The sequence below is a fragment of the Aulonocara stuartgranti genome (genome assembly GCF_965226115.1).
Source record: "Aulonocara stuartgranti genome assembly, chromosome: 3".
Classification (NCBI taxonomy): Eukaryota; Metazoa; Chordata; class Actinopteri; order Cichliformes; family Cichlidae; genus Aulonocara; species Aulonocara stuartgranti.
Window position 1 is genome coordinate 14,036,784 of NC_138941.1, and position 27,082 is coordinate 14,063,865.

General features: G+C 43.1%; 1 protein-coding gene across 2 annotated transcripts; it reads left to right on the plus strand.

Annotated features, from left to right (window-relative positions):
- LOC309702588 (protein AF-9-like) lies at positions 1–27,082 on the plus strand. Of its 2 annotated transcripts, XR_014275633.1 has the most exons (14): positions 1–157; positions 736–916; positions 9,442–9,524; positions 11,050–11,193; positions 11,539–11,577; positions 13,093–13,203; positions 16,291–16,863; positions 19,674–19,743; positions 23,838–23,964; positions 24,761–24,857; positions 24,969–25,031; positions 25,188–25,259; positions 26,480–26,577; positions 26,671–27,082. XR_014275633.1 is itself a non-coding variant. In XM_082527211.1 (13 exons), exons 1-13 carry the CDS (start codon positions 146–148, stop codon positions 26,495–26,497), a joined length of 1,590 nt encoding a protein of 529 aa, XP_082383337.1. In that variant the 5' UTR covers positions 1–145; the 3' UTR covers positions 26,498–27,082. The 2 variants fall into 2 exon arrangements, 1 of the variants encoding a protein (XP_082383337.1); XM_082527211.1 differs by having other exon boundaries at positions 26,480–27,082.

Genomic DNA, 27,082 nt, shown 5'->3' on the forward strand with positions numbered 1-27,082 from the left:
TTTACAGCCGGCGAACCTTTCAAAGTCTTGGGTCTGAGTTGAGTCCCTAAGAAACCATGTCGGCCGTCATAGGCAAACTGCACTCACCTCTCATTTAATATAAAACGAAGTCTCCATGAAATAACACGAAGGCTCGGCCTCAGCTATGGCCAGCTCGGTAAGTAGCTGCTCACGGTGCTTTGCTGTTCCCGGCTCGGGTTTAAACACTATACGCGTGGACATTTATGGCACACCGGAGGGGTCCGTGGGTTTTTCTGCAACAAGGGTTTTCGGGCTGTACTGCTACTTAGCGCGCCGCTACCACATGAAATAATAGAGATGTTAAATTCCCCTCAGAGACAGACAGAGGAAAATCTTTCGGGAGAAACCCCCAAAACGTTTTGGCTAATGCGCCGATAGAGTGTTGGAGAGCGGCTGTAGTCAGTGAGAGGAGTCGCTGGGCCGGTAACGCAGACATGCCAACTTTGTTGAGAAGTTTGCTCTTTATTCTTACGATGTTACGGTTTAACAGTTGTGTAACGTTAGCTCAGGAAACAAAGCGCAGGACACACGAAGGTTGAAGTGTGAGCAGCTCAGCTCGTCGTGTGTAAGCGTGTACCTGTTGCTTCAGCTGAGAGGAAACAGACGTTGTTGGACAGCAGCAGACTGCAGTGTTTCAGGAACAAACACCTGCATGAAACATGGACCCGTGACCCGTCTTTAGTAACGCTAACCCTGCGTCTTTGTGCTTTGCAGGGTGCTGTGCAGGTGAAACTGGAACTTGGTCATCGTGCCCAGGTCAGAAAGAAACCCACGGTGGAAGGGTTCACCCACGACTGGATGGTGTTTGTGCGAGGACCAGAGCACAGCAACATCCAGCACTTTGTGGAGAAAGTGGTTTTTCATCTGCACGAAAGCTTCCCGAAACCAAAGCGAGGTGAGGAGAGCTGCCCTGGTGCTTTGTGTGGAGGGGTGGAGGTTAAGGGCTTCACATCTGTAATTGATCAAACACACACACACACACATATGTATATATGTGTGTGTGTGTGTGTGTATATATGTATACTTTTAATGTGTGTTCTATCTTCATGTGCGTGCATTTATTTCACACCTGTAGTGCAGCGTTGGCAGAGTCAGGTTCTCACTTAAAGTCCTTTCTGTCTTGTTGTCTGTGTAATGTTACGTCCTGGTGTCGTTTCACTTTTCATGTTTTGACACCAATAATCACATAAATAACAACAGACAACACAAATTAGTGAGTGAAGAGGTGCAGGCTGGTGCTTCGGGTTATTATAATACAGTAATAACAATGATGACAATAATCATATAATCAGGTGAAGTATGTGTCTACATGCATCTTTTTTATTTATAGCAGCAGTAGTAATTAGTATAACATTAGTAGTAGCTGTAATAGACACAATAATATTACTACATACAAAACTTTATTTAAGTATAAATAGTTTAGTGTGTCATACATTCATTTATGAATTTCCAAACGTTTCCCAGACCAGTACAAACCAGTGTAAACAACTAACCTTGGAGAAGCCCACAGTTAACCTTCAGACTGTCCACCCAGTGTTCATCACATAGCTCCACAGACAGTAAGGATGATCAGTAATGTTGAACTTATTTAGCTCATACAGCCCACCTTTATCCTGGGCCAGATCAGTGAAACTCCCCTTTGTGTCAGTGCAAAGAAGTTAGACTCCGAGGTATCTTAAAATAAGGAAAACAGGACGTCTCAACTTTTCTACATGATAAAGAAAGAAATCTGTCAGCGTGACTCTTTGGAATTAAATTCTAAGAAAATGTCTCAGATAAATTAGTAAAGTTCTGGTAGCTCACTTACTGACCTATAAATCTAAAACTGGACATTTTTAATTTACACAGTTATCAGATTTAACTGTTTCTCTGTTGTTTTATTATGTTAGTGTAGTATCAGTGCCCTTTATCTATCGGAAAAAGCTGTAAAATGTAGAGAAAAATGCCAAGTTTACGCCTTCACAGTGTTTACAGCTGTCCAGTGGGTCAGACTGAAGTCTTTGCTAGACCGATCCTGGTCCCCGGGCCTTATGTTTGACACCCCTGATCTAAAACAATACTGGTGGCCACACAGATACTACTACTACTACTACTACTACTACTACTACTACTACTACTACTACTACTACTACTAATAATAATAATGATGATCATAATAATAATAATAATAATAATAATAATAATAATAATAATAATAATAATAATGATGATGATCATAATAATAATAATGAAATTATTAGAAAAATTGGTCTGTAATCAAACCAAAACTGTATGATATAATCTTATATAATATAAGTATAAGTAATATATAGTCTTCTAAATGTATTTAACTTTGTTATCTTATCCTGTACTCATCCTAAATACATAACACGTACTTTGTCTAAATTTTTTAATCATTATTTTTATTTTAGGAAACAAATGAGAGACTTTATTCAGACTAAAGTTGGGCGATATGTAAAAATTTTCCAACCAACAATCATCAGTCCAATAATCGGCGATGGGCGATAAATTCGTGCGTCCACAGACTTTTTGATTGCAGAGCAATGTAATCAGTGTAGTACGAGCAAAGTACTCAAACTCGACTAACTTGCATGAGCATGCACGTGTCCACCATCCGGCTGAGTATGCTCAGCCTATCGGCGATAGTCGAAATATTCATCCAGTCGCCCGACCCCAATTCAAACTCATTTTAATTATGTTCTTCTTCTACAATAATTCAGTCATGTAGATGGTAAAGCGTTGTTTGTTTGCGCCCATTGTTCATTAGTAGATCCTGAAATATATTTTACCGCAATAATCTGTAATGAAATTATGTAAAATAAATAAAACCTTTAAGCTTCAATAGTTATTTTGTCAAAGCTAACATATAACTGGGAAAATTTGTTGAAAAATGAACAAGTTAATGTTTTGAAGGTACAACTTCTTCACCACGTGTTGTTGCAGGAGGGGGTCAGAATCGACCCTGTGGTGTCAGTACTGAGTTTGAAATTGTAGTATCCTGACAACCTGTTCAGCAGTGGCAGACATCATCTGCTTGGAGTGACACACAGTTGAGTTTTTAGAGGAGTACAAGTACAAGATTAACTGTTAATGAAACACGGCACCCAGCTGACACAGCCCTACACACTAGAGCCACTGTGGAAAAGAAGGCTTAGTGTGGTAATATGGAAATCCACCACTGACGGGTGAGGTGATGGTGCTGGTCATCTCTTCATCAATGCACCTGTTGGTGAGTGGCATAGATCAGGGAGCATGTGAAGGTTTTCTCTTTAATAGCAGGAAACATGAGCAAGCATAAGGGTTTAAGATTGTGTTACTGCATCTCTAAACCTTCAGCTCCTATGGGATGTTCCCAGGCTGCACTGGTCAGTATCTATCAAAAGTGATCTAATGAAGGTAGGGTTAGTGTTAGTAAACCAGTGGGGTGCAAAGACTGACCTGTGTGTGCCAGTCCAACAGGTGACTTACTGAAGCTCACACTGGTGAAAAGGTTGATGCTGGTTCTGATAGAAACGTGTCAGAACACACAGCGTGTCGCAGTTTGTTGCACATGGAGCTGCACAGCAGTAAGGATGTCCACGCTGACCCCCGTCTACTGCCAAAAGGGTCACCAGTGGACACCTGAGCATCAGGACAGGATGATGGAGAAGTGGGAGAAGGTGCCTTCTTTGAGTAGCACAAACTGGAACAACTGGGACAAGTCTAAGGTGTTGAGTTGGGCTTCAGATTCCACAGATATGAGTTCAGTCGAGCATCTGTGGGGCGTGTTGGACAAACAAGTCCAGTCCAAGGAGGCCTTGCCTCACAGCTTACATGACTTCCAGGATCTGCTGCTCCAGTTTAATCTGCCCCCCGATGGCTCACTGACTGGCCTATAATTCATTTTTGACATTTTCATTTAAACTGTTCTCAAACTGAACTTTATACCTGAGTATTTCCTAGTTTTACACTAGTTGGTTAGTCTAATGTTTTCCTTGTTTAATCAACTAAGAGATCAGTCACCAGCACATGTTGTTGCACCTGGACGTTGTGTGCTTCGCACAAAGATCTGAGCTCAGCTGTTTTTCTTGACATGGTTCCTTTCCAGTTTAACTGAAACAGCCACACAGGCTCCACCTACACACTGAAATAAAACGGAGACATTTAAAGACGTCACGAGCAGATATTAAAATTACAAACTGAAGTGAGGACTAACAGTTTGCTTTAATGGCAGCAGGTCGTGTGCTGATTTATACGATAACCTTTGCAGCAGTATTTACTACAGATGGTTATAAACTGTAGCCTTGGAAACCAGAGGGTTTGGAGGTGGGGGGGACTAAATGGACGTGGACGTCCTTTTAACATGTCTCCATTTCACTTGGCTTGTCAAATGAAATATAAGCTTTGTATGTCCACCTGGACATATCTGGGGTCTGTCGGGACGCCAAAAAATGTAGAAGGTGCTGAACATCAGTCCTGTAGCACTGCTGCTGTTTACAGTTGTCAGCTGGTCTTTATTGGCTTGTGTAGCAATACCAAACCAAACTAGGTCCACTGATAAGATCTCAGATCCTAAGTGCTCTCAATATAGTCTTCTTCATATGTCAGCACATCAGTGTTTTCTTATCAATCCAAACATCGAAGGGAGTCAGAGCGAGAACGCCAAAAGATGGCGCATGTCTAACTTCTTCTCACTCTCCAAACGATTGGGTGTGTAGCTCGGAGAAGCTCCCCGAGTCGGCGAGTAAAGCCGCCGTTGCGCTTCATCATTGCTGCTGTTTAGTTAGCAGGCCAGCATGGAGGTGTTTCCATGGTGACAGCCAAATGGCAAAGCTGTCTGAACAAATGGAGGTAAAGACGTTGTTAGGAAGCAGCGAAGGCGGTGCTGTTTTTGGCAGCAGAGGCTCGTGCTGCTTAAGCACCTCATTTGGATTCTGTAGTGCCGTTTAATCTACAGATGGAGGGAATCTCTTCAGAGGTGTTTGATATTTCAGAGAATTGTCACTTTTATGGAAAGTTGGAAGATAAAAAAAATGGTTCATCTCCCTGAAAACTGCGTGAAACGTGTAGTTTGTAACGTGGAGGAAAAATAAATAAGCTCTGAGAAACTGAAGGGCTTCGGGATTTTGCCGGTATTGTTCCTTGATTCCTCAAAAATGCTTCCCACTCATGAAGGTGAAACACAAAGAAAGCTCCAGGCTGGCTGCTGTTGTTTACAAGAAAGCATGGGGTTAGGAGGAGGTGCCGATAAACAAGGCGGCCACCTCCAAGGAACAGGAACTGGGCTGTAAATGCCAACTCTTCCTCGGTTCAATCAATGAAAGGAAGTTTGAGGAAGTGGTTTATTGAAGCTTGATTTATTTGGGGTGTCTGTTGAAAGCTCTTTCACTCCTCTCAGTTGGCCTTACCATAAAACATTTGTCTTTCTTTACAGTCCCTCCCCACAACAAAGCTCCGAGGCCTGAGTCAGGACTCGCTCTGAGACTCGTGGCCTGCTGGTGGAGTTTTATTAGGGCCTGAAACCTGTGAAAGCCTATGCATTCATTTATTATTACTTGTCTGAATAATAAGTCATTGTTGTAGCCATACTCTCCATACTGGGACGTTATATCCAGTACATGATAGCTAGTAAGCAGATGTAGTGCAGCATGTCTTACCTCGTGAGGTAACAGGAGGCCAATAGTTTCAGGAAGTACTGGTGCACACCTGAAGCCCACCTCTGATGGTGGTGTAGTTTGGTTTCCACGTGCGTAGATTGTCTGTTGGATCTTTACCCTAAAATATGAAGCACATTAAATCGACTGCGCGTTGGTGCTGTACAAATAAACCACTCTTCTTCTTCGTCTTCTTCGTCTTCTTCTTCTTCTTGTGGCTGCTTCGTTTGAGGGTGCAGCAGATCACCCACCTCAATCACACCCTGCATATCCTTTATTCCCCCCCATGGAAAACATTAATATCGAGGAGCAGCACCGACTGGAGCTGATGTGACCAACCTGCTGTCTCTTTCTGCTGTTCACTTTTTCTCGATGGTTCTCGTAATGTTAGATTCGTTCTAACACTGGTTTGGCAGCTTTTATTGGACGTAAAGAATCATAATGTGCTCCATTATTACTTCCTTCTTCATCGGACTCATCAGTTACACGTCTGAGGAGCTACTTTCGTTATCATTATTATGATATGCAGATGTTGTCATAAATCAGATCTGAGTGTTCTCTGCTGTGATTTCAGTTTACGACTCTGAAGGTTCATCCAAACTTCGTAAACGGTCCTTCTCAGGCATGTTCGAGTTGTCCTACATCGTCTGCATCATGTTTGCTCTTCATCAAACATGTTGATGATGTTGACGCTAATAAAATCAGATCAAATAATAGGAAATTGATCAACCTTTTGCAAGAATTAAAGTTTGCCACTGAGCATCCAACACTTCTGTGGTGGTTTTATAGGTGAGGTGTGGAAGTTTCACCCTGCTGTGTGTGCTGTTAGTCTCAGACCTTTGATCAGGAGTTTCTTTCAGTGCGTTTCTGTGGAGGTGTGTGTATCTTAACAGGCTGACATATGTGATATAGTGTGTATGCAGCCTGCTTCTGTATGTGACCTGCATTAGCATGTGTGCTAGCGGGGTGGGAGAGGTACGACGAGCAGCGAGGAGGATGCTAACCTTTAACTTGCTGAGGCTCTCCACCCGTACGGCCTAACTGACCTCCAACACAAACTTTAGCGTGTGCGTTCATCCCTGCTCTGCTCTTGCTGCTCAGGAGCTTAATGTTGACCTCATTTTGTCGAAGGGTCTTGCTGTTACCTGATTAGTGTGATGTAGAGTCAGGAGAGGTCGTGTAGAGTGGTGGAGTGCAGGGTTGTTGTTGGGTGCTCTGCTCAGTCAACCACAGACACTCTTCATCACCTGCGGTGAATATCATGATGAATTAGTGTTGTCTGTGCATAAATAAGCACTAATCAGATTCACCATGACATAAGAAGAATGCTTTTGCTCAGCTTTTTGTAGCGTTCATCCGAGAACAGGAGCAACTGTTGCCTGCTGGACCATAGCTTCATGCTGATGTGCAGCTTTGGTCGGTCCTTGCTCTTTGAGATTGGCTTAGTCAGTGCTATTAAAACTGTTCCAAAGTACTGTCTCTAGTAGAGCAACAGTGATTGAACGTCAAAGTGCCTCTTTACAGGGATGTATGAATGTAAGGGTCCTACATTAGCACCAATATAAACCCACAAACAGATGAGACGCAGGCGTTTTCAGACAAAGGAAAATGTGACAAAGCGATTACTTAGATCCAGGTTTGGCTGCTTGATCTTTTCTTTCCAAACTATCACATGTGTGTCTTTCTTGATAATTCCTTCCACCTTGACAAGATTTCCAGTTCCAGATGGACTGAAGCATACCCACAGCCTAATACTCCCACGCCCTCGTTTCACTGTGGGGACGTGTTTTTGGGGTCTACATCAGTCCCTGCGTTCTCCAAACATAAGCAATGTCTCTATTAGGGCTGTCAAAAAATAGGCACTCAGATGTTAATCACTGACTCCAATGGTACATATTTGCAAGAACATCAATACAAACAGTGCTGTTTTCACATGGCACTGCTGCAGTAAGTCAGGCATGCAGCTAACAGCTGTCTTTAACACCGAACAGTCCTTTCAGAGGAATCTCCAGAGATCAGTGAAGCTTGCATTTCACTAGTATTAAAGTATTAAGAAATTATCATAAATATTAACCTGGCAGGAGCACATGTCAGCATTGCTGTTTAACTATTAGCAATTACCAGGATGTAAAGAGCTGCCTGAAAGGTCAGTTTGGAAATCCAGGCAGTGAGCGGTGTGAGCGTTCACAGTAAGCACTCTGTTTTCTGTCTTCTTCATTTCAACACAGCTAATACCACACTTTGTCCAGATGTGATACATCAAGAATGAGGGGATGTAGGGTTGGGAAGTTCATGCCATAGGTGCTCTTCTAAAGAGCTCAGCGTCAAGGTCGGGGATCAAGGATTTGTAAAGTCTTGTGAATGTGATAACTCAAGGAGGAGGTCACCTAAGATTTTCAACTTGATACCAGAGGTGTATCTGCTGAAAATCTCAGATGAGTTTGAATCCCGCTGACCTCGTGGTTGGAGGACAACATCTCTGAAAATCAGCTCTGATTTTTAAATTCGTGTCTTTGGCTGAGGGGGAGCGCTGCAGGCCACCAGGATTGATTTTATTTAAATCAACTTTATATTTGAAAGAATTAGTTGAAAGGTAACAACTTGACATTTTCAAGATAGAACTTGTTCACCATTACTTCTGTTGGTGTAGGATGCAGTTATACTCTTCACCATGCTATTTTTCTGGGTATTGGTATTAAAACTGAAACTGTAGTATTGTTACAAGCCTAGTGTCTATGACACATCTGTCCTAAAATAAGGATCCTGGTTCATTTTGAGGGTAACAAAGGCTGTGACATTTAATTTTGTCAAACAGCTGCAGATTTAAAAGTGTGGAAGGAAAAAAAATCCTGAAAAGCATGAAGCTAACGTTTCACAACAACCATTATGTGCTCCATCAGGTCATGGCTGCTTTTTCAACCTAAACCACTGAAACCTGAGCACATGTAGGATTTTCAAACTGAGCACATAGCTGTGTATACAAGGACACTGAGAGGTGCCACTGCTGTCATAGTATGAATACATGGACAGATATAGTTCTAGACTACTGGATTAGATCCGTGACCAGTAAGTAAAATAGTTTGTAACTTATTAACAACAATAATTTGAAAAGATGTGATTTTCAGGAACGAAGATGTTGGAGGCAGCAGAGGGACGATGTGAGAAAGATGTCGTCCTTCTCTACTCTCATCCATCCGTACAGCATTTCTACACATTCACACGCATCACCATCGTAGCTGCATGCTGTGATGTGTCAAACGGACAATATTTGAGAATTAAGAAAAGCTTCCTTTGTTCAATAAGCACACGTAACTTAATTAGTACATTTCCTGCATTGGTACAGTTTGTGACTCAGGAGGGATCCGTTGTGATCCGTGTGCTCCTCTACGAGCATGCGTGGACGTCTTGGCCTTGTCGTGTGTGTTTAAGGCTTTGGCTCTAATGGACGCCCGCTCTCTGTATCGATGCATCAGAGTAGGCTGCAGAAATTGAGTTAATGAGGTCTCATGAGAACACAGCTGCAGGATTAGTGTGTTTAATGACACAATAAATGAAGCAACAGTCTTAATACAGTCCTGTCACCTGGTTCAGGTGTGGAGGGGATGTGATTTATGTAATGGTTGGGTTTTTTGTGTTTGTCAGAGCGGCCGTCTCCCAGCAACCCAACCAGATGGCTGCAGCACACTCAGCGCTGCTCTGCATTTCATGTAACTGCATGAATTTAAAGCAAGCTTTGTGAACTGTCAGCCTCCTGGTGCTGAAGTCTAACAGCAGTTTTCTCTTTCAGTGTGCAAGGATCCACCGTACAAAGTGGAGGAATCTGGATACGCAGGCTTCATCTTGCCCATCGAAGTTTATTTCAGAAACAAGGTACATTTAACAAGCAGCACTCAGCTGCCAGGGTTTGTGTCTGTGGGTAATGCACTATTGTTGTAAGACCCTGAACCTCTAAACCATGAAGGGGTTTTTGTGTATGCTCTGAACATGTGTCGGGTTTGCACCAGGTCGTTCCTGAACTGCAGCTTTGGAGAGGCTGATTGTCAAATGTGTCCATTCAGAGCTGTTTTCATTTTTCTATCAAGAGTCACGTCTTTTCAAGCTGTTGCAACATTTTATGTATTATGTGGAAGCTTCTGCAGCGACGTTACTGAAGGAGTGTACGCGTGATTCAGTTGTGCTCTCTTGAAAGTGTTTTTGCTGGAAAAGAGAAAAAACTGGCCTACCAATACTCAGAGGTGTGTGTGCAGCTCTAACAAAGCAGCAGGTCACACACACAGCTGGGCCTAAAGGCGATGCCACCTTTGCCATGTGAGGGTAAAGGCTGGATGAACTGGTTCTCTCTTTGGGTGACGACACCTGGTAACGTAGGTCATGAATGCAGAGATTTAAATTAAACGACCCCACACAGATACTGGGTCAGAGCCATGAACTGGCACATCCAGTGGAGAGAAAGGTGCATTTTGTAGTGCTGGAAGAGCTCCATTATTGGTTATTGGTGCAAAATTCAGAAGCAGCATTTGTTCCAGAGTTTTAGCTTGTTACTGGTTCCACTGGTTCCACTGGCTCCATTTTCTTTGGCGTTTTCTAGCAGAGAGCCTTTCGAACACATCTAACAGATGCTGACTCCTGAGCAAAGGTCGTCTCAACCCAAACTGTCATCATTTCATCAAATGGTGATTCAAACTAAAAAAGCCAGTAAAAATAATGAAACTAAGTCCAAAAGCAAAAAATCAAAGTTGATCTTAACCCAGCAAAAACATGGATGTTCATTTGAAAGCTGCCTTAAATTTCTCAACTTATTTTTTTTAATTAGTCGTTTACAATCAGGAATTGAGTTTGCTGTGTTACTGTGGTACTTACTTAGTGCCTCGTGTATCATATTTAACAAATACAGTTCTTGTACATAATCAGTGTGATTTATTTATTTTCCCCTGAAGAAAGTAAATAAATTGCACAACACATTTTTGCCAGATGTAGCAAATTCAATCAAAATGAAGGGTTTATATGAAATTTAAATTTTAATTAATTAATTAAAAAAAAAATTCTGTCTGTTATTTCATGGTTCAGGCTTCAGAGGGTGTTTGGGATCTGAATAATGTAGTCCGGTCACAGCAGATGGCCCCGCCCCTCCTGTTAAAAGGGAGTTTTTCCTTCCCACTGTCGCCAAAGTGCTGCTCATAGGGGGTCATGTGATTGTTGGATTTTTCTCTGTATCTACTGTCCAATATAAAGCACCTTCAGGCGACTTTTGTTGTGATTTGATGCTGTGTAAATAAAATTGAATTGAATCTAATTAAATGATGCAGTCAAAAACAGAGCATGATGTGGGTAACGTGCTGCATGACGGGTTTTTATTGTTTGTCCCTTTCGTGGTTTTCCTTCCACTTCTCCGTAGGAAGAACCGAAGAAAGTTCGCTTTGATTATGACTTGTTCCTCCACCTGGAAGGTCACCCGCCCGTCAATCACCTCCGCTGTGAGAAGCTCACCTTCAACAATCCAACAGAGGAGTTTCGTAGGAAGTTACTGAAAGCTGGAGGGGTAGGCACGAGGGCGTGACAGACCAGGTCCATCCTGGGCTGTCGCTTTATATCATGGATGTAGTATGTGTGCAGTATATGTGTATAGTCTTTACAGCAATGACATAAGTTTACGTTCCTCAGTAAATGTGAGGGTTTTAAAACTGCACTTCAGTAGTGATTCACTTTATTTGACATGTCTGGAGCCTCTGATTGGCCCCACAGTGGGCTGAAGTGCTACAGTCAGTCTGGACAGTCAATGGCTGAACTAGTTTACCCTGCATATGTGAGATATGAATAGTAATGAATAGTTTGTATTTTTCTGTTTACCAAGATTGTCACCCTGTTCTTCTGTTGTCCTTCACAGCAACGAAATCCTCACAAAAGAAGTTCAGAAGACTCAAAGGTAAGATTTCTAACAGGCTTGTAGCTCATGACTCCTCCTCCCTGTTACTGTTACCACCTCAGCAATGACACAATGTAGCAGCTATTGTTGCTGCAGATGTTGAACTTTGTTGTAGCACTTTAATGTAAGGGATTTCAGTCAAAACCAGTTGTTTCAAATGTGTCCCGTTACTAAATTGTGCACTTGAACGACTGTCAGATCCACATAAAACGCCTGCAGTCATGGAAACACGGCGTTCACGGGGCAGTGTATGTACGGCCCTGCTGCTCCACACCAGCAGAGGTTTTGGTTGTTTTCTTGTCTGGAGCGTTTACATCTACGTTAACATAGTGCGACTGTCTTCCTGGAGTTTGCCAAAAATAACAGAGCAGCACAGTTGAGCTTTACAAAGTCACAAATCTGTGGTTGTGTATGGACAGGACCAAAGTGGACATGTTTGCTATAATGTGCAGTACGAAAATCAAACGCTGTTGCTAAACATAAAGCATGTGTTTCTTTTTAAAGCTGTGCCAGAAATCGTGGAACAACGGTTTATGTTGTTAAAATGTTGATAAAGTGTTTATAATGAGTTCAATAAACACATCTTTAACTTGCCATCCTTTGCTAAGCTTTTCAATTCCCTCACTGGGACTTTCATGTGCACTGACTTCATTTTAATCCAGTTTATTTACCTCCTCAACATGTCCTGAAGTTCTCCAGAGGCCTGGTAATGAGCTAGTCATGTGATTCAGGTGTGTTGACCCAGGGTGAGCTCTGTAACCTGCAGGACACCGGCCCCGCCCCTGCACTGCGATCTAAGATGACAGCAGGTCCACTTCATGATTAGCCGTAATTAGCTAAATGTTTAGGCTAGGCAGGAATCGGGTTCTGTTCTTGAGTAAGATTTCAGACCACGTGAGGCGTTTCATGAAGAGGGGTATGTGGTAGCACATGATGACCTATATAAGCATTCGATCAAACGTTTGGGGATTGGAGTTGCAGTTGGAGCGGTGCTCACTTGTTGTGCTTCAGGTGAACCTCGAGTGCAGCCAGTATAGTCTATGGTCATATGGTTTTGTGTGTGTTTGGTAACTGTGTGGCATTTATGTGTTACTCTAAATCTTCATGATATCCATCTTCACTTGTACAAGTGAAGAATCCTTTGTTGTTCTTTCTTTGATTGTTGTTGTTGTTTTTGATGCAGTTTTTTTTTTTTTTTTTTTTTTTTTATGGGAATGGGTTTGAGCCAAGTCAGTTACATGTACATGTGAGGCACTGATGTCACTGGGATGACTGGGATGAAATCGATGTAATATAGAACAAATATGTACAAAAGTGCTCACACAAGCTGCTTGACAGTAAAGCTGAACATTCTTTACTGATGTCCTTTTTTCTGGTACTTGACTCTACAAACACAGTGATATTACTCAGTAAATGACTGATTCATTATCAGCTGTCCTGGTAGAGACTGAACACTCTACATTTACTGAAAGCAAAGAACTCTGCTCATTTAAGCTGCTGATTTTCCTTTGGCAGGTGATGATAATGCAGGAGGGCTCAACCTCCCTGTTTGGCTCCCACCTCAAGCTGGCAACACTTCCCAACAGCTCTGACACAAAGAAAAGCAAAGGCTTTAATGCGTCCAAGGTCAGTGTCTCTGCTCTTTACCTTGTTAGCTTATAGCACCGCTGCTACAAAGGTCGCTCGTTTTGCAGCAAAGACCAGCTGCTGCAAAAAAGTTGTAGCACAAGCATGAAATATGTTTTTTAAACCTCAGGGTGATTCCGGCTTGTACTGCACTAAACGCTTTGGCCTGTCGGGGCCTGGAGCCTCTCCCAGGGTGCACCGGTGTTTGGTACTAATTTATTTATTTTGTTTTAGATGAATCACTAAAACTACAATATTGTTAGTTGATATACTTAATTAAAAAAGTAAAAAAAATCAATCAATAAATAATAATATGGTGGTAAAGTTTATATATGCTAAAAGCTTGTTGCTAGGCAAAATGATTATGTCATAATGTGTATAATTGAGCTGTGGTGAACAGAACTGAGATGGTGTTGTATGTGGATAAGATTTTTCTCTGTATCTGTTATTATAGGATATACTGTACAATGTAAAGCTTGTTGTGATTTGGCTGTATGAATAAAATTGAATTGAACTTCTTAGCAGGAATGAATCATCAGAGCTGCTGTCATTAAACGTATCAGAAGGACTAGTTGTTTAATGTTAACGCTTTAATTGGTGCCCAATGGGAGAAAATTGTGTCTCCCATACGCAGTCGTCTGCCAGCAAATGGCAAAGCAGCCATCGCTTATAAAACTAGGCCTGTTATTGTTACTCACTGCTGAAGTGCAAAGAATGAGATCGCAGATGCAAGACGTGAGCTTTCTCCGAAGGTGGGCTTTTGCTTTGTGATAGGGTGACAAGTTCAAGAGGGACTCGGACTGCAGTCGATGTCCTTCTACATCGAAAGGAGGGCGATCGTGGCTCAAGAGTTGGGAGTTCGCCTTGTACTCGGAAGGTTGCTGGTTTGAGCCCCGGCTCGGACAGTCTCATCGTTGTGTCCTTGGGCAAGACACTTCACCCGTTGCCTACTGGTGGTGGTCAGAGGGCCCGGTGGCGCCAGTGTCCGGCAGCCTCGCCTCTGTCAGTGCGCCCCAGGGTGGCTGTGGCTACAATGTAGCTGCCATCACCAGTGTGTGAATGTGTGTGTGAATGGGTGGATGACTGGATATGTAAAGCGCTTTGGGGTCCTTAGGGACTAGTAAAGCGCTATATAAATACAGGCCATTTACCATTTGAGTCAGCTGTCGCCGGGGTGAGGTGTTCAGGGCGTGGCCTTCTGGGAGGCGGTCCCAGGAGAGGTTGCTTCTCGGCTGGCTTGGGAATGTCTCTGTGTTTCCTTGGATAAACTGCAGAAGGCGGTTGTTGTGAGGGAGCTGTAGGCTTCTTCACTATATTTTCATTTATACTGTTTCTAGCACGTCCTTGGGTTTCATGTGAGGCGCTCTGCAAACCAAAGTCATTATTGATATATTTATTTTAATGCAACGACCCGTCAGAGGAAATGGATGATCATTTATGGTGTTTCTATGAATTGCATCAATGTGCATCATTAATAATGCACAGCACAATGTGCCACAGTGTATTCGTTTTGTCATATTTAATAGTGCATGAACATCTTTAGTAGAAAGTTATCTTCACATCATATTTAACCTTTAGATGAGAGACTGGACCCTACAGTCTTCCACAGGTGGGTCACAAATGTTCAAATCAGTGTTTTTATGCCACCTGTGTTATTTTGGTTACTAGTAACCAATGTTGTGCTTTAATGTTTGAAATATTTTCTTTTTAACGTTTTAAACATTTTTTTAAACACTTTGAAAATTGGAAAAAGGGAAAATAATTCCTCAGCAGCAAAGATGTCATCGTCCGTTGTGTGTATATGCATGAGTACATCAGTGTATGTGGTAAGTTTAAAATTAAGATGGCTTGATATCAAAATCATGTTTTTATAGCTGGAACATGAAACCAGAACAACTGCTGTTAAAACCAACCTCAGCAGGTTAGTTTGGAGCCTCTGATGCAGCTGAGGGTTACCATCAGGTTACCTGTTTCTGTTCTGGGTTTAGTCTGGTGTTGGAGGATAACGTGTTCATCATGCACGATGTGAGACGCCACACAGCTGAGCAGCATTTACAGTGTTTGTCCATTATACAGCCCTCAAACTGAACCCACAGTGTGTTGCAGTGTTTCTTAGTTTCACAGCAGCCGTTTGGCTTTCCTCGTTTAGTCGGCTTAGAAATGAGTGGCCAGGAACATCCCTCATTTTTCTGAGATTGCTGGGATCCACTTTATAATATCTGACGTACATCAGAATGTCAGGGGCCGAAGATTTACCCGTGTGGATGTTTGTGGACAAAGAAACAGATATTTAGTGTTTTACAGTAATACAGCATCAGTGTTTCGCTGTACAGTTGATCATTGCAGTGTTTGTCAGCCAATATTGGGACACTGCGTGAAATGTAAATAAAAACAGAATGCACTGATTTAGAACTCATATTTACTCAGAAAAACTTGGTTTAAACTAAGAAAATGTAGAAAGATATTAGCAACACATTAGCAAACAGAATCAGCTGATCTGTTCCACACTTTGTGTTTTTGTTTCGCCCAATCAGCTTTGGTTTCAACATCAGCGTGAGGGACAGTTGGGATTAGAGCCAATCACCTGTTCAGATTATGATCCCACAGACTGGGACGAAACCACACCTGAGCAGTGTGACTGCTTCCTTCATAAAGGAGGCGTCTTGAAGCTGTACTATCAATAAAGGTTTTTGTACAAGTTTCAGTTAGTGTGTTCAGCACTTTTCCCTGCATTGTTTTTCATTACTATGCATAACTTAATATGTGCACGTGTATGATGTCTTTGCATGTGTGGACTGAGTGGGTTTCATGTCCACGGCACCTTTAAAAACATCTTTGCTTATAAAATCGGTGGCGTGTTCGATACTGTATCAGCTGACAGCGGTATGGTCTCATTAGCGCCCTGACAGCGCGAGGAGCTTCCCTTTGCCTTGTGCCTGAACACTCTGAGCTTTACGTGTTTTTTCCCGTGTAGCTTCAGTCTTTCTTTCTCTTCTGTTATTGTTTTGCTTGATGTCACTTTTCATCTCCAGCTACTTAAATATCCGACGCTACTATCTGATCTCCTGTGTTTGTTTCAATCTGCAGGATGGCTCTACAGGAAACACTTTCCTCATCATGGCCACAACCACCAGCTCTGACAACAGCAGCATCTCCAAACTCCACAAGCCATTTAAGGACCATATAGACAAGACCCCAAAAGATTTAAAAGACCCCAAAAGTGCCTTCAGGGACTCGGGCTGGGAACCCGGAAAAGCCCCCAAAGAATCTTCCAGGAAACCCAAAGAGAACCAGCCACTTAGAGAGATCAATCCTAAGATGGGCTTCAAGCAGCCCAAGTCTTTGTCTAAGGAGCGTAGGACTGAGGGGATAACTCATGCGTCGAGGTTAAACAAGCGCTTGTCCGGCCTCGAAGGTGACGATCACGGGACCAAAAGACGCAAAAAGGGGTTTGTGAATTCCTCGGAAATGCAGATTTCAGAGTTGGACGGTCCGTGTTTGGATAAGAAACTACTGAGAGACAGATCGCAGCTGCACAGCAGTAAGCTACGAGCAGAAAGCGAGGATGCAGACCTCAGGAGCGTGTCCACGCTGCCGCCATTCCAGGACCTGGTTGATGCTAATGACTCTGATATGGAGGACCAGTCTGCCAGATCGGATGTGAGTAAACGTGACGCTTTACTGTCGTTACAGCTGGGAATGAGCTCATCTACTGGTAACTTCCACCAGTAAACCTGGTGGAAGTTCTGGTGCGTTCGTCTGCACATTGATTGGTTTGGGAGCAAACAGCTGATGATGAAGATGTCGAGTATCTAACAGAGTGTCTGCGTCTTCTTCAAACCCATGAGCCAAATTAGGAAAATGCTGCAGCCTCATGAACAGGCTGACATTTGACCTTGTTGCCATGCCCACGCTGGTTTGCAGAGAGCCTCCCCATAAAGAAGTTTTAAAGCCAAATCACAGACGAGAAAGATTTATGGTTTTACGGCACCTGAGGAGAAACGAGGGCCGTAAATAGCACAGCTCCTCTTTAATTCTTTTAGCTTTGAAAGAATCAAATGGCTGCGTGTTTGTGCTTCACAGCATTTCTTTCTGCAGCAGTTTTTATTTCTGTTGTCAGTGATTGTATGAAGTGCAGCTCTTTCATGCATCGTTCTCTGCCGTGTGGTTAGTCAAAGGAGTTCTCACAGAGTGGCACCGAAACCTGTGTTTTTGTCATGAAAGTAGCTTTGGGGTGGGGGCTGCTGCAGCTACTGGTTGTAAAAAGCATGTGGGGTGACAAATTCCAGGCATTTGATTGTGCCCAGGCTAGCAACCCTGGTGGGCCTGAGGCGACACAGCCCAGCACTCCCATTGCTTCATCTTTGATCTCAGAGTTTGGGAGTGAGTGCTCGGATAAAAACGGCAGAGAAGGAAACGCGGACGAGGTGATGACATGAAGGAAGGGAAACTGGGTGTGGCCTCCGACCAGCACACGTCTGTTTAAAACGAATCAGTTTTATTTCCATGGCGCCGCATCGTCGAGGCGCTTTGTGCTGGATGGTCAGGACCCCACAGAGATGCTGGTGTCTCAGGATGCTGACGATGTCACACTGGTGACGTTCTGGTGACAGATAAATTTAGTAAAAGAAAGTTTATCATCTATTTGATTTAAGTGTCCACTCATCATCATCACACAGCACGAAGAGAAGAACATTTAATTATGTAAGAGTGTCTTAAACTTCAAACATGATAAAAATAATATCTTTATTTTGAATGACAGTATTCATGTTATCCTGAGTCTGTGCAGTGTTTTTCTACATTCAGCTGTTTTAATCACATCCCAGATTTGTTTGCTCTTCATGAGATGTCGTCTGCTGCTGTGGACAATCCTCTCACTCTTATTTTCAAACTGAAATGAGTGCCAGCCATCTGTTGTCATTAGCTTTGCAGGTTAGCGGGATTCATTATTGTAGGCTGAACAGATCACAGATGGGATATTGATCTGTGACAGTGGACGCGTGGAGGAGCGAGCGGGTTGCTCGCTGTGCAGAGCAGCGGGGGAACCGTAGCTGAACCCATTGTTGGGAACTAATCAGAGGAAATCCAGAGCAGATGAATCGGATGGTTCGAGCGTGAGGAGCAGAGCTGAGGCAGAGCGCTGCGAGCTGTGGATGTGAGAGCGGCTGCAGGCATCAACTTTTCCCACTTTGTTCCCCGTGGTTTCTAAACTAGACCGTCAGACAGTTTCCTGGATGTGCTGTCGGTTTATTGTCTCTTGATGTGATTGGGTTTGCTTACTTGGAGTAAAGGAGAACAAAAGCCGTAAACAGGAGTGCCGGTCAGATTTATGACACTTTGAAGAAGCCTGTAAACCAGCAGAGCAGCTGTGCGCTCTTTCTCTCACGTTCCTCCTCACCATGTTTTGCACTGTGAAGGTTTCCTTATGTATCTGTGCATGTACATTGAAACACGTTTAAACGTGCACTGTCATTGTTTAAGTCCACATCTCAGTCAATCTGAAAGAGTCAAACATCCTCACTCTGGGCTGTGTGAGCCTCTGCTGCCTGTGGGCAGATGCTGCTTCAAGAAAGGGTTTAAAAGAACAATTTTCATTTTTGGCTTTTATGAATCCAAACTACAGACGTGTCAAACACAAACATGGACATGAAGGGAAGGACTGTATGGAAATGTCAGCACACACTGTTTCATGTGAACTGTGTGTGCTGTTATAAAAGGTACTGCTTCAACCTTGAACATTTACACAGAAATCTAATTTTCTCTTGATGCTTTGCCGACCCAACAGACGATGGATGGCACTATGAAACCTCCTGTTGGAGCTTTTCTTTCTCCAACTAATGTCAGGACAGATAGTTCTGACATTAGTTGGAAAAAGACATCCAGTGCTCTCTGCAGCCTCGTTTGTTTTATGTTTGTATTTGTTGAAAATAAATACAAACCTTGATAAATAAACATATTTTTAATAAAGAGAGTCCCCCTCACTGTAACTCTTAATTCCTGTCCCTTGGAGGTGGTTTGAAAGCCGAACATGTTCAGAGTGGGAACACTGGTGAGTCCAGGTTGGTCCACTCCTGCTGGGTTTGGTCTTCTTTCAGCACATACATAATAATAACAGTAAATGGTAAATGGCCTGTATTTGTACAGCGCTTTTCTAGTCCCTAAGGACCCCAAAGCACTTTACACATCCAGTCATCCACCCATTCACACACTGGTGATGGCAGCTACATTGTAGCCACAGCCACCCTGGGGGGCACTGACAGAGGCGATGGTGTTGGACACTGGTGCCACCGGGCCCTCTGACCACCACCAGTAGGCAACGGCCCAAGGACACAACGACCGAGACTGTCGGAGCCGGGGCTCGAATAGTATTCATTTGCTTCTGTGTTTGCAGAACCGCCACATTCAGTCAAACAGCAGTTTGAGTCATATTTTTATCATTAATCGCTGCCTGTCTCTCTTCTTCCTCCCAGTCTGAGCAGCCCAGTCCAGCGGGTTCCAGCTCCAGTTCAAGCTTTGCTCCCACACCCCACAAACGACAAGGTAACCGACTTGGACCGTGCACACAAGTTACAAAGTTTAGTTTGTGCTGTTTGTTAGTGACACTAACATCATACGTGACACTTCGTGCAGTCAAAGCGATGTAACCAATAAACTGCAGCGCTTTGATTTGTTTGTTTTCGTGATTAGATTTATATCACGAGTGCCACGTGAAATTAAACATAATCGTGAGCAAATGATTTAAACTGTACAGGCACATGTGTTCAGTGCCATTCAGCAAACAGCCGCCTCGCACACATGCGTGTGCTCAGCAGCACCGTAGAAGAATTGAATTCACTTTTTAATGACTTTTCTTTTCAACAAATCAACAACAGCACAGGACAAAGGGGGGTGGGTGGTGGGGTGTTGAGATGTAATCAGATAAATCTGGAATATTAACTGTGATAACAACAATTATCCTAATCGATCTTCAGCTGCTTGTTGGGAGAATCTGGGAGAGGAAAACTAACGTGAGCACAAAGTGTCTGAATGTTTTCCCATCGTCACTTTCCACGATGCACAGAGGACAGGGCTGGGGTGATGTCAGGATGTGACGAGACTATAGTGAGTCCAACTGTTATGTTACACAGGTGGAAGTATTCAGTCTGGCAGTGTGAAGCTTAAACAGTGTTTTTAACATCACTTTAGGTCCAGCTGACATAAACTTATCACACTCACTGGTAGAAATCAAAGAAAGCAAAATGATGCGTCCAACAGTCTGTTGTCATGCAAGCGTAACACCAAGTACACAGTGGTAGCCTAACACTTATTGTGTGCCCTGTAGAGACTGTGGTATGGTTGTCATAAGGTTGCTACACTGTTACAAATTAAAACTAACATTTCCTGTTGGATTAAACGCTGCTTAGCAGCAGGATCGATATTGAACAGTGTTGTTTCACCGCCTCCAGCTGACACGCAGCACCCCTGCACACAGGCAGACACACAACCTCTTTCCTCACTACGACACATGTAGCTGACATTCACAACAATGCACAGCACTCAGCAAAACTCCAATGTAAAGAAAACTGAAGTGTTACACAGTTACCATGATCGTTAACCTGCTTGGTGGGAATTTAACATGCTCACGATTTGAGATAATTAGCTGTTATCATTAAAGTGGACATGAAACGCTACATGTATGAAGGCTAATTTACACCACTGAGCCCTGCTCTCAAAGGTAACGCTGTCTGTGCAGCTCGATTTAAGAAGTAAGTGCTTAAAGTTTAAGTTTATATAACACGTTTACCGACATCAGCATGTGATGTCACTGGGTTGGTTAGTTTATGTTAGCTTACTAGTAACAGTAACACTTTAAAATAGTCGGTGCTAGTGCCTATGGCTGATTACAAAACAGTAACAATACTGTGGCTCTATGTTAATTACACATGGAGGCGTTTGCCTGAAAAATGTTATGCTCATGTTAACCTCCTAGGACCGGGCGTCCACATATGTGGACATCACATTTTGGGTTATTTAGACCAAAATACTAAATTTTGCTCTACAAGGGCCTGATATCCACTTACGAGGACATTATACTGCTGCTGTTCTATAAAATTTTATCAGATGTGGCTGATATTTTTCTTAAAAACAAAAATAAGGTAAAAAACCAAATCTGGTAATTCTTTGTTTTTACATTCATCGGGCCCCAATGTGACCAAATATCAAAGAGAAAGTCTGGAACTGAAGTTAAGAAGTACCCACCGAAGGAAGGATGAATGGCTGGATCATGAAAACCTGACATATCTCTGCATGTTGTGTTTTTCCTCTCGGCTGTAAAAAGGCTGATTGTCATCACCCCGCTGGTCGGATGGTTGGGGTGGAGAGCCAGGTTTGTGCATGCAGTACCTCAAGAACGAGGCTACGTAGGATTTAAGCTAACGACGTCGACGAGTTTGAATCTCGGTGACCTCGACCTCGAGGTCTCTGGCAGTGGACCCGGTCATGTGAGAAATGTTGTGCCTGGCTCTTCCACTTTAGGGATTACAGCTCCTAACGCGTTCATTCCTACTGGGACCACTTCGTTCTTGACCTTCTACGTTGGCTCCAGTTTTCCTCCAGTTTTTCTCATGCTCCCCTTCCTGACATGCTCTCTGCTGGGACTGCCACATCTATCACAACTGCAGCCTTCTGCTCCTTGTCCAGCACCACTGTGTGTGGTTGATTAGCCAGCAGCTGCTGCCAGGTGTTCTTGGAGGGCTGTTTGCCTCTTTAGCCAGTAGGTGTCCAGTACTATCCAGCTCTTCATTGTGGAGTCATTGTTGGATGTCTGTGTTTATGTTGGCTTTTTCTGGGAGGTTCTTTGGTCTGCTGTTGGGTCCTCCAGCCACCTGATGTTGGTGTTGTGTGATGCTACTTTCTCACAGTACTGCTCAGTCTCAGGACCTGGTCATGGCGCCATCTCTGTCTTCCCTAGCTAACAGTAGTCTTGCATTCTTCCAGCCTGTGCGCCATCGCCCCACATAACCTGCACTGTGGCTCCTCCATCATTGACTTGTAGACTAAGCGGAGCAATATTAAGATGTGGAAAGGCTCCAAAGTTAAAGCCAATTAATCGTCTGCTTTGACAGGTCCCACTATGTCCAGATTCCTTGTAAACCCAGTTCCGTGCTTTCCTCCTCTAGCTGCCGGACCTCGGCTCGGACCATGCCTCTCCTCAGCCAGGGCTCAGCTATTGCCCATTGTTGGAAGTGGGTGGACCCGAGTCCCTAACGCCCCATGCAGGACTTGCCAATGAGTCTTGGTACTATACCATGCTGGTATAGCCAGACCTTGAATTCGCCTGGTATGCCTGAACCTGCATCTTATGTAGCCACTCTACATCGTGCTCCTGCAGTGGACGAACTCTCATTTCCAGCCCGCTGGCACAGTATTTCCCGGGAAGGCTGAGGAGAGTGATCCCTCCTACATATTCTAATATGAACCATAAGCTTTATTATTGTAAAGTGGAAGCATTAACTAGCTGTGTATATCATATTGTCTGCAATCATACCGGTACAAATTCTTACGTGATACAAAACTGTCGTACTGAGATATCATTGCTATAGCAACACCAGGTGGTTATGATCCCTAGTGCATGCAATTAAGAGACAAGCCTGGGCATGTCTGGGAGTGAGAGCCACATGTGTCAGTCTGCAGTGGAGCAACTTCAGGAACCTCCAACAATCACAGTGCTCTGCAACATATGCAAGAACCTGTTTCAGCCCTTCAGGTGAAAAAACTGTGCGCTACAGTCAGGCTGTGTGTGGGGAGATATTAGCTGCTGGTGTCATGTGACCCAAATGTAAACAAATGACTCCACCAAGTGTGGCTGAAGGACGTCATGTGACAGGAAGAGCAAACAGTGGATGAAAGTTACTGATACAGTACATGGTGCAAGACCAAAGCAGCAGGTTAAAAAGCTCAACTCATGACCCAACATCCCAGGTAGAAGAGTCTTCAGTTTTATTGTGAAAATATTGTGCAGGTTCCTAAAGAGTCACAAGGTTAAGTTACTTTAGTTACCGTTTAACAAAAGTTTCCAGGCCAAACTACGACTAACACCAACCCTGTTTCTGTACTACATTTGACTTATTCTGTGTTGCAGTGCCGTGCCACTTTCACGCTGCTGCAAACGGCACTGTGTCATCAGTGACAGTAGCTCATTGGAAGCAATCATGGGATGCCCTTCATTTAATCAAACTTAGAAATGCTGCAGAAAATATCTTTTTGTGTAAATGATCAGAAACATTATTACCACAAATCTTCTTAAAGTATCACTTTGAGCCTGTAAACAAACGGGCACAGCCCTGGTTTATAAACTTTTACTTTGAGTCGGTTCAGAAAGTTGAAGACGTCGTAAGAGAGGCTGCGAAATCATTTTGAGATTGAAGAACATGAAAGAATCATGTTGTTTTCCTGAGCAATGAGAACAATTGAAAACCAGAGCTGTAAGTCAGCTATGTAGAGTTCGAGATGTGTGCATGTTCCCTTTGAAAGTCAGATCACCAGTCCACATTTGCTGAGCTTTACAGTACCAACGTCACAATCTGCAGCTTTCTGCTTGTATTCCTGAGGTTTAAACTGCAATGACTGAGGCTTTATTGAACTGTTCCACTCAGTGCTTGGCCCGCTGCAGTCAGTGATGCAGGATCTGCACTCGGACGACGACGACGATTCAGAGGACGACAACGACGACGTGGATTCAGACACGGATCGAGCAGCACACCTCACACACCACCAGCACAGGTTAGTAACCCGAGGGCAGCTTTTCGAATGGCTGAACCGCACACTAGTTTAGTTTCATAGAGCTGTGTGCAGACATTGGTAATGAATTCCTTTTAACCAGGATATTGCTATTATGAGGGCTACTTTGTATCTCACATGTTTGTGCAGTAGAGCCAGCCTTTAACAACAAACCTGTAAAATGATGAAGAGCCGCTATTTAAATCTTGGTTAAAATTGCTTGTGACAGTTTCTAAAGGTTCTTTCAACGTGCCTTTTACTAACTTTTCAAGTATTTCATGTAAGCTCTTTCCAACTCTCTCCACCATCCTGTTGGTGGAGGCGTGCCGTCAACCTTGGCCAAAAAGCATAACTTAACCAGATCGTCTCCGTCTCCAACAGTTGACCGGTTTTCTATAATCTATGCCAGGGGTGGGCAATTCCAGGCCTCGATGGCCGGTGTCCTGCAGGTTTTAGATGTGTCCTTGATCCAACACAGCTGATTCAAATGGATAAATGACCTCCTCATGATGTCCTGAAGTTCTCCAGAGGCTGGTAATGAACTAATCATGTGATTCAGGTGTGTTGACCCAGGGTGAGATCTAAAACCTGCAGGACACCGGCCCTCGAGGCCTGGAGTTGGACACCCCTGATCTAGCAGGCCCCTCCCTGACACTGATTCTGCGAGAGTCATCTTCATGTTAAAGACCGTCCTTCGTCCCCACTCTCTCAGATGGGGGATTTTTCATTGTTAGCGGTTTTTAGCTAACAGCTGAGACAACAGTTTTAATGTCTTTATTCTTTGTGACTTCATACTTAGGATTAGTTTAAGTGATGGCAGCAGAAGTGACAGCTCCTCCCATTCCCCGCTGTCGTGCAGTGAGGCCCCGCCCTTATTAAAGTCTACTAATAACCAGGTAATCGTATCAGTAATATACTGGCTTATGTCTTAGAGCAGCATGATTGAAAGCCACAGTATCCAGGTGTGTGCGTGACCCTGGGTGACTCTTTGCTCTTCTGTCTGTCAGATAGTGGAAGTAAAAAGTCCCACCAAGCAGAGCAAGCAAGACAAAAGCATGGAGTGTGATAAGGTGAGAACGAGTGTCTTTGGTTTTTAGAAACAGTGCGTGTAATGTGGAGTAGACTAGTAAATATTCTGAAATATGGAAAGTGTTGTTATGTCTTGGGGTTTGTTACCATCAGCCACTGCTACATCATGACAGCCGTCTTTGCTTTGTGCTTTTCAGGTTTACCTGGATGAGCTGGTGGAGCTGCATAAAAGACTAATGACACTAAGAGAAGGTCACATACTGCAACAGGTGAGCTGATGTCAGCAGCTCACATACTGCTCCTATGTGGTCATGTGTTGGGTTACGCCATGTCGCAAGTTTTCTGAGGAGCTTTTGTGATATTTAGTAGATCGGATTACATCTTTATTTATTACTTATATCCGATCCAGTAATTTAGGTCAGTATCGGACTGATACCGATATGCAACATCGGCTCGGTCCATCTCTAGTTCAGATGGCTTTTAATGAGCCTTATAAAATAAACACAGTTTAAAAACATCTAGCAACTAAATCAAGGGTAGCCTGAACTTACAGTCACTGAACACAGCAAGTGTCCCTGCTCTCAGATACAAAACCTGCCTTTAAAAGTTCAGAGTAATGAAATCAGCAGCACTGATTCTATCATTTCTAGTCTCACACACCACTTGTGCATTTCTGTAGTTTTGGTTCACATCGGTTGATATTCTGCTGTAAACAACTAATGAGAACATTTTCTAAACCTCTGAGTGTCCATCAGGATCCTGTAGAAACAGCTTCCATGTCAAACATTTCTGTTTAGAAAGAAAAAGATTTTTAGAAAATTCTCTAAAGAATTCAACATCTGTTTCGTTTTCTACTATTTATTTATTTTTTAAAGTCACTCTAGCACAGATTTCTTTAGTCACATGTCTTTCTGTGTCTTCCATACAAACATTAAACATGCAAACACTCAACACAGCAACACTGAAACCATTTGAGTGTAACTGTCATTCAAATCAAACTTTATACACAATTACAACATGGAACAAAAGACAATCTAAACATTAAAACACTACAACCAATGAAGAAACAAATGAAACCAATCACAATCAACATCAAAATATGATCATAGAAAAATAGAAGAGACATATCATACAATTCATACACGTTCATGTGAAATCTTTGGGTTCAATAACCTTCAATCCTTCTTTTAAATTACATTTAAATTTCAGCTGGCAGCAAAGAAATGAATCAGAAATTAACCTCAATGAATCTGCAGCTTCATCAATGTGATGCTGAGTTTCTGACTGAGATTGAGTCTGAACATGTCTGACTCTGTGAAACAGTCAGAGTGTTTCTCTGACAGCAGGAGCCTCTTTACACTCAGCTTCACACAGACGAGCTGAGGAACGATCAAGCAAACTTCTTCTTCTGTCATTTTTAACAGCAGCTTGCATCCAAAGATGTTGCACTACTGCCATCTCCTGGCTTTTACTCTTACTTCTCTTCCAGATCCTCAGATCCTCTTGATAAGATCAGTATTTCTCAAAAATGAAAAACCACTCCTTTCACCTCATCAGGACTTAACTGATTAACCACTTTTTCCAAACGTAAGTTTCATTTCACCACCAGTTCCCACCCTCAACACTCTCCTTTGACTTCTATACTTCAACTAATAACCACATGTTCACCCGTCTCCACAGCATTACACCATCACATAACCCAGTCGGATGTTTCCCCATCATAAAAAGAGAACCATTCAGAAAGCAATGACCTGTTTGTATTCTCCTGCTGCCTATTTAACCCACTACTCCTCTTAACTTCTATTGTGTTTTGTACCCCATGTCTCCCTTTTGTTCCATTATCCCATGCCATTCTCCAGAAGTTCTTACTTTGTGGCCAAACTATTCTTTTCCCTCAGATTTCAACAATGGTATCTGCACATCTATGTCTACTTTTTTAACAGCTGCTTTAGCCAATCTGCTCTTTCATTACCCACAATACCTCTATGAGCTGGAGTCCACATTATCACTATATGTTTATTTTCTTCAGACACTCTATGATGAGCAAAAGGACGTCATACAAATTTACTTTCAATGCTGACAATGAATCACT

Coding starts and splice junctions, on each gene's coding strand:
- LOC309702588 (XM_082527211.1), top strand. Junction 11,194..11,538: donor AGTTACTGAAAGCTGGAGGG/GTAGGCACGAGG, acceptor TGTCCTTCACAG/CAACGAAATCCTCACAAAAG. Junction 16,864..19,673: donor ACCAGTCTGCCAGATCGGAT/GTGAGTAAACGT, acceptor TCTTCCTCCCAG/TCTGAGCAGCCCAGTCCAGC.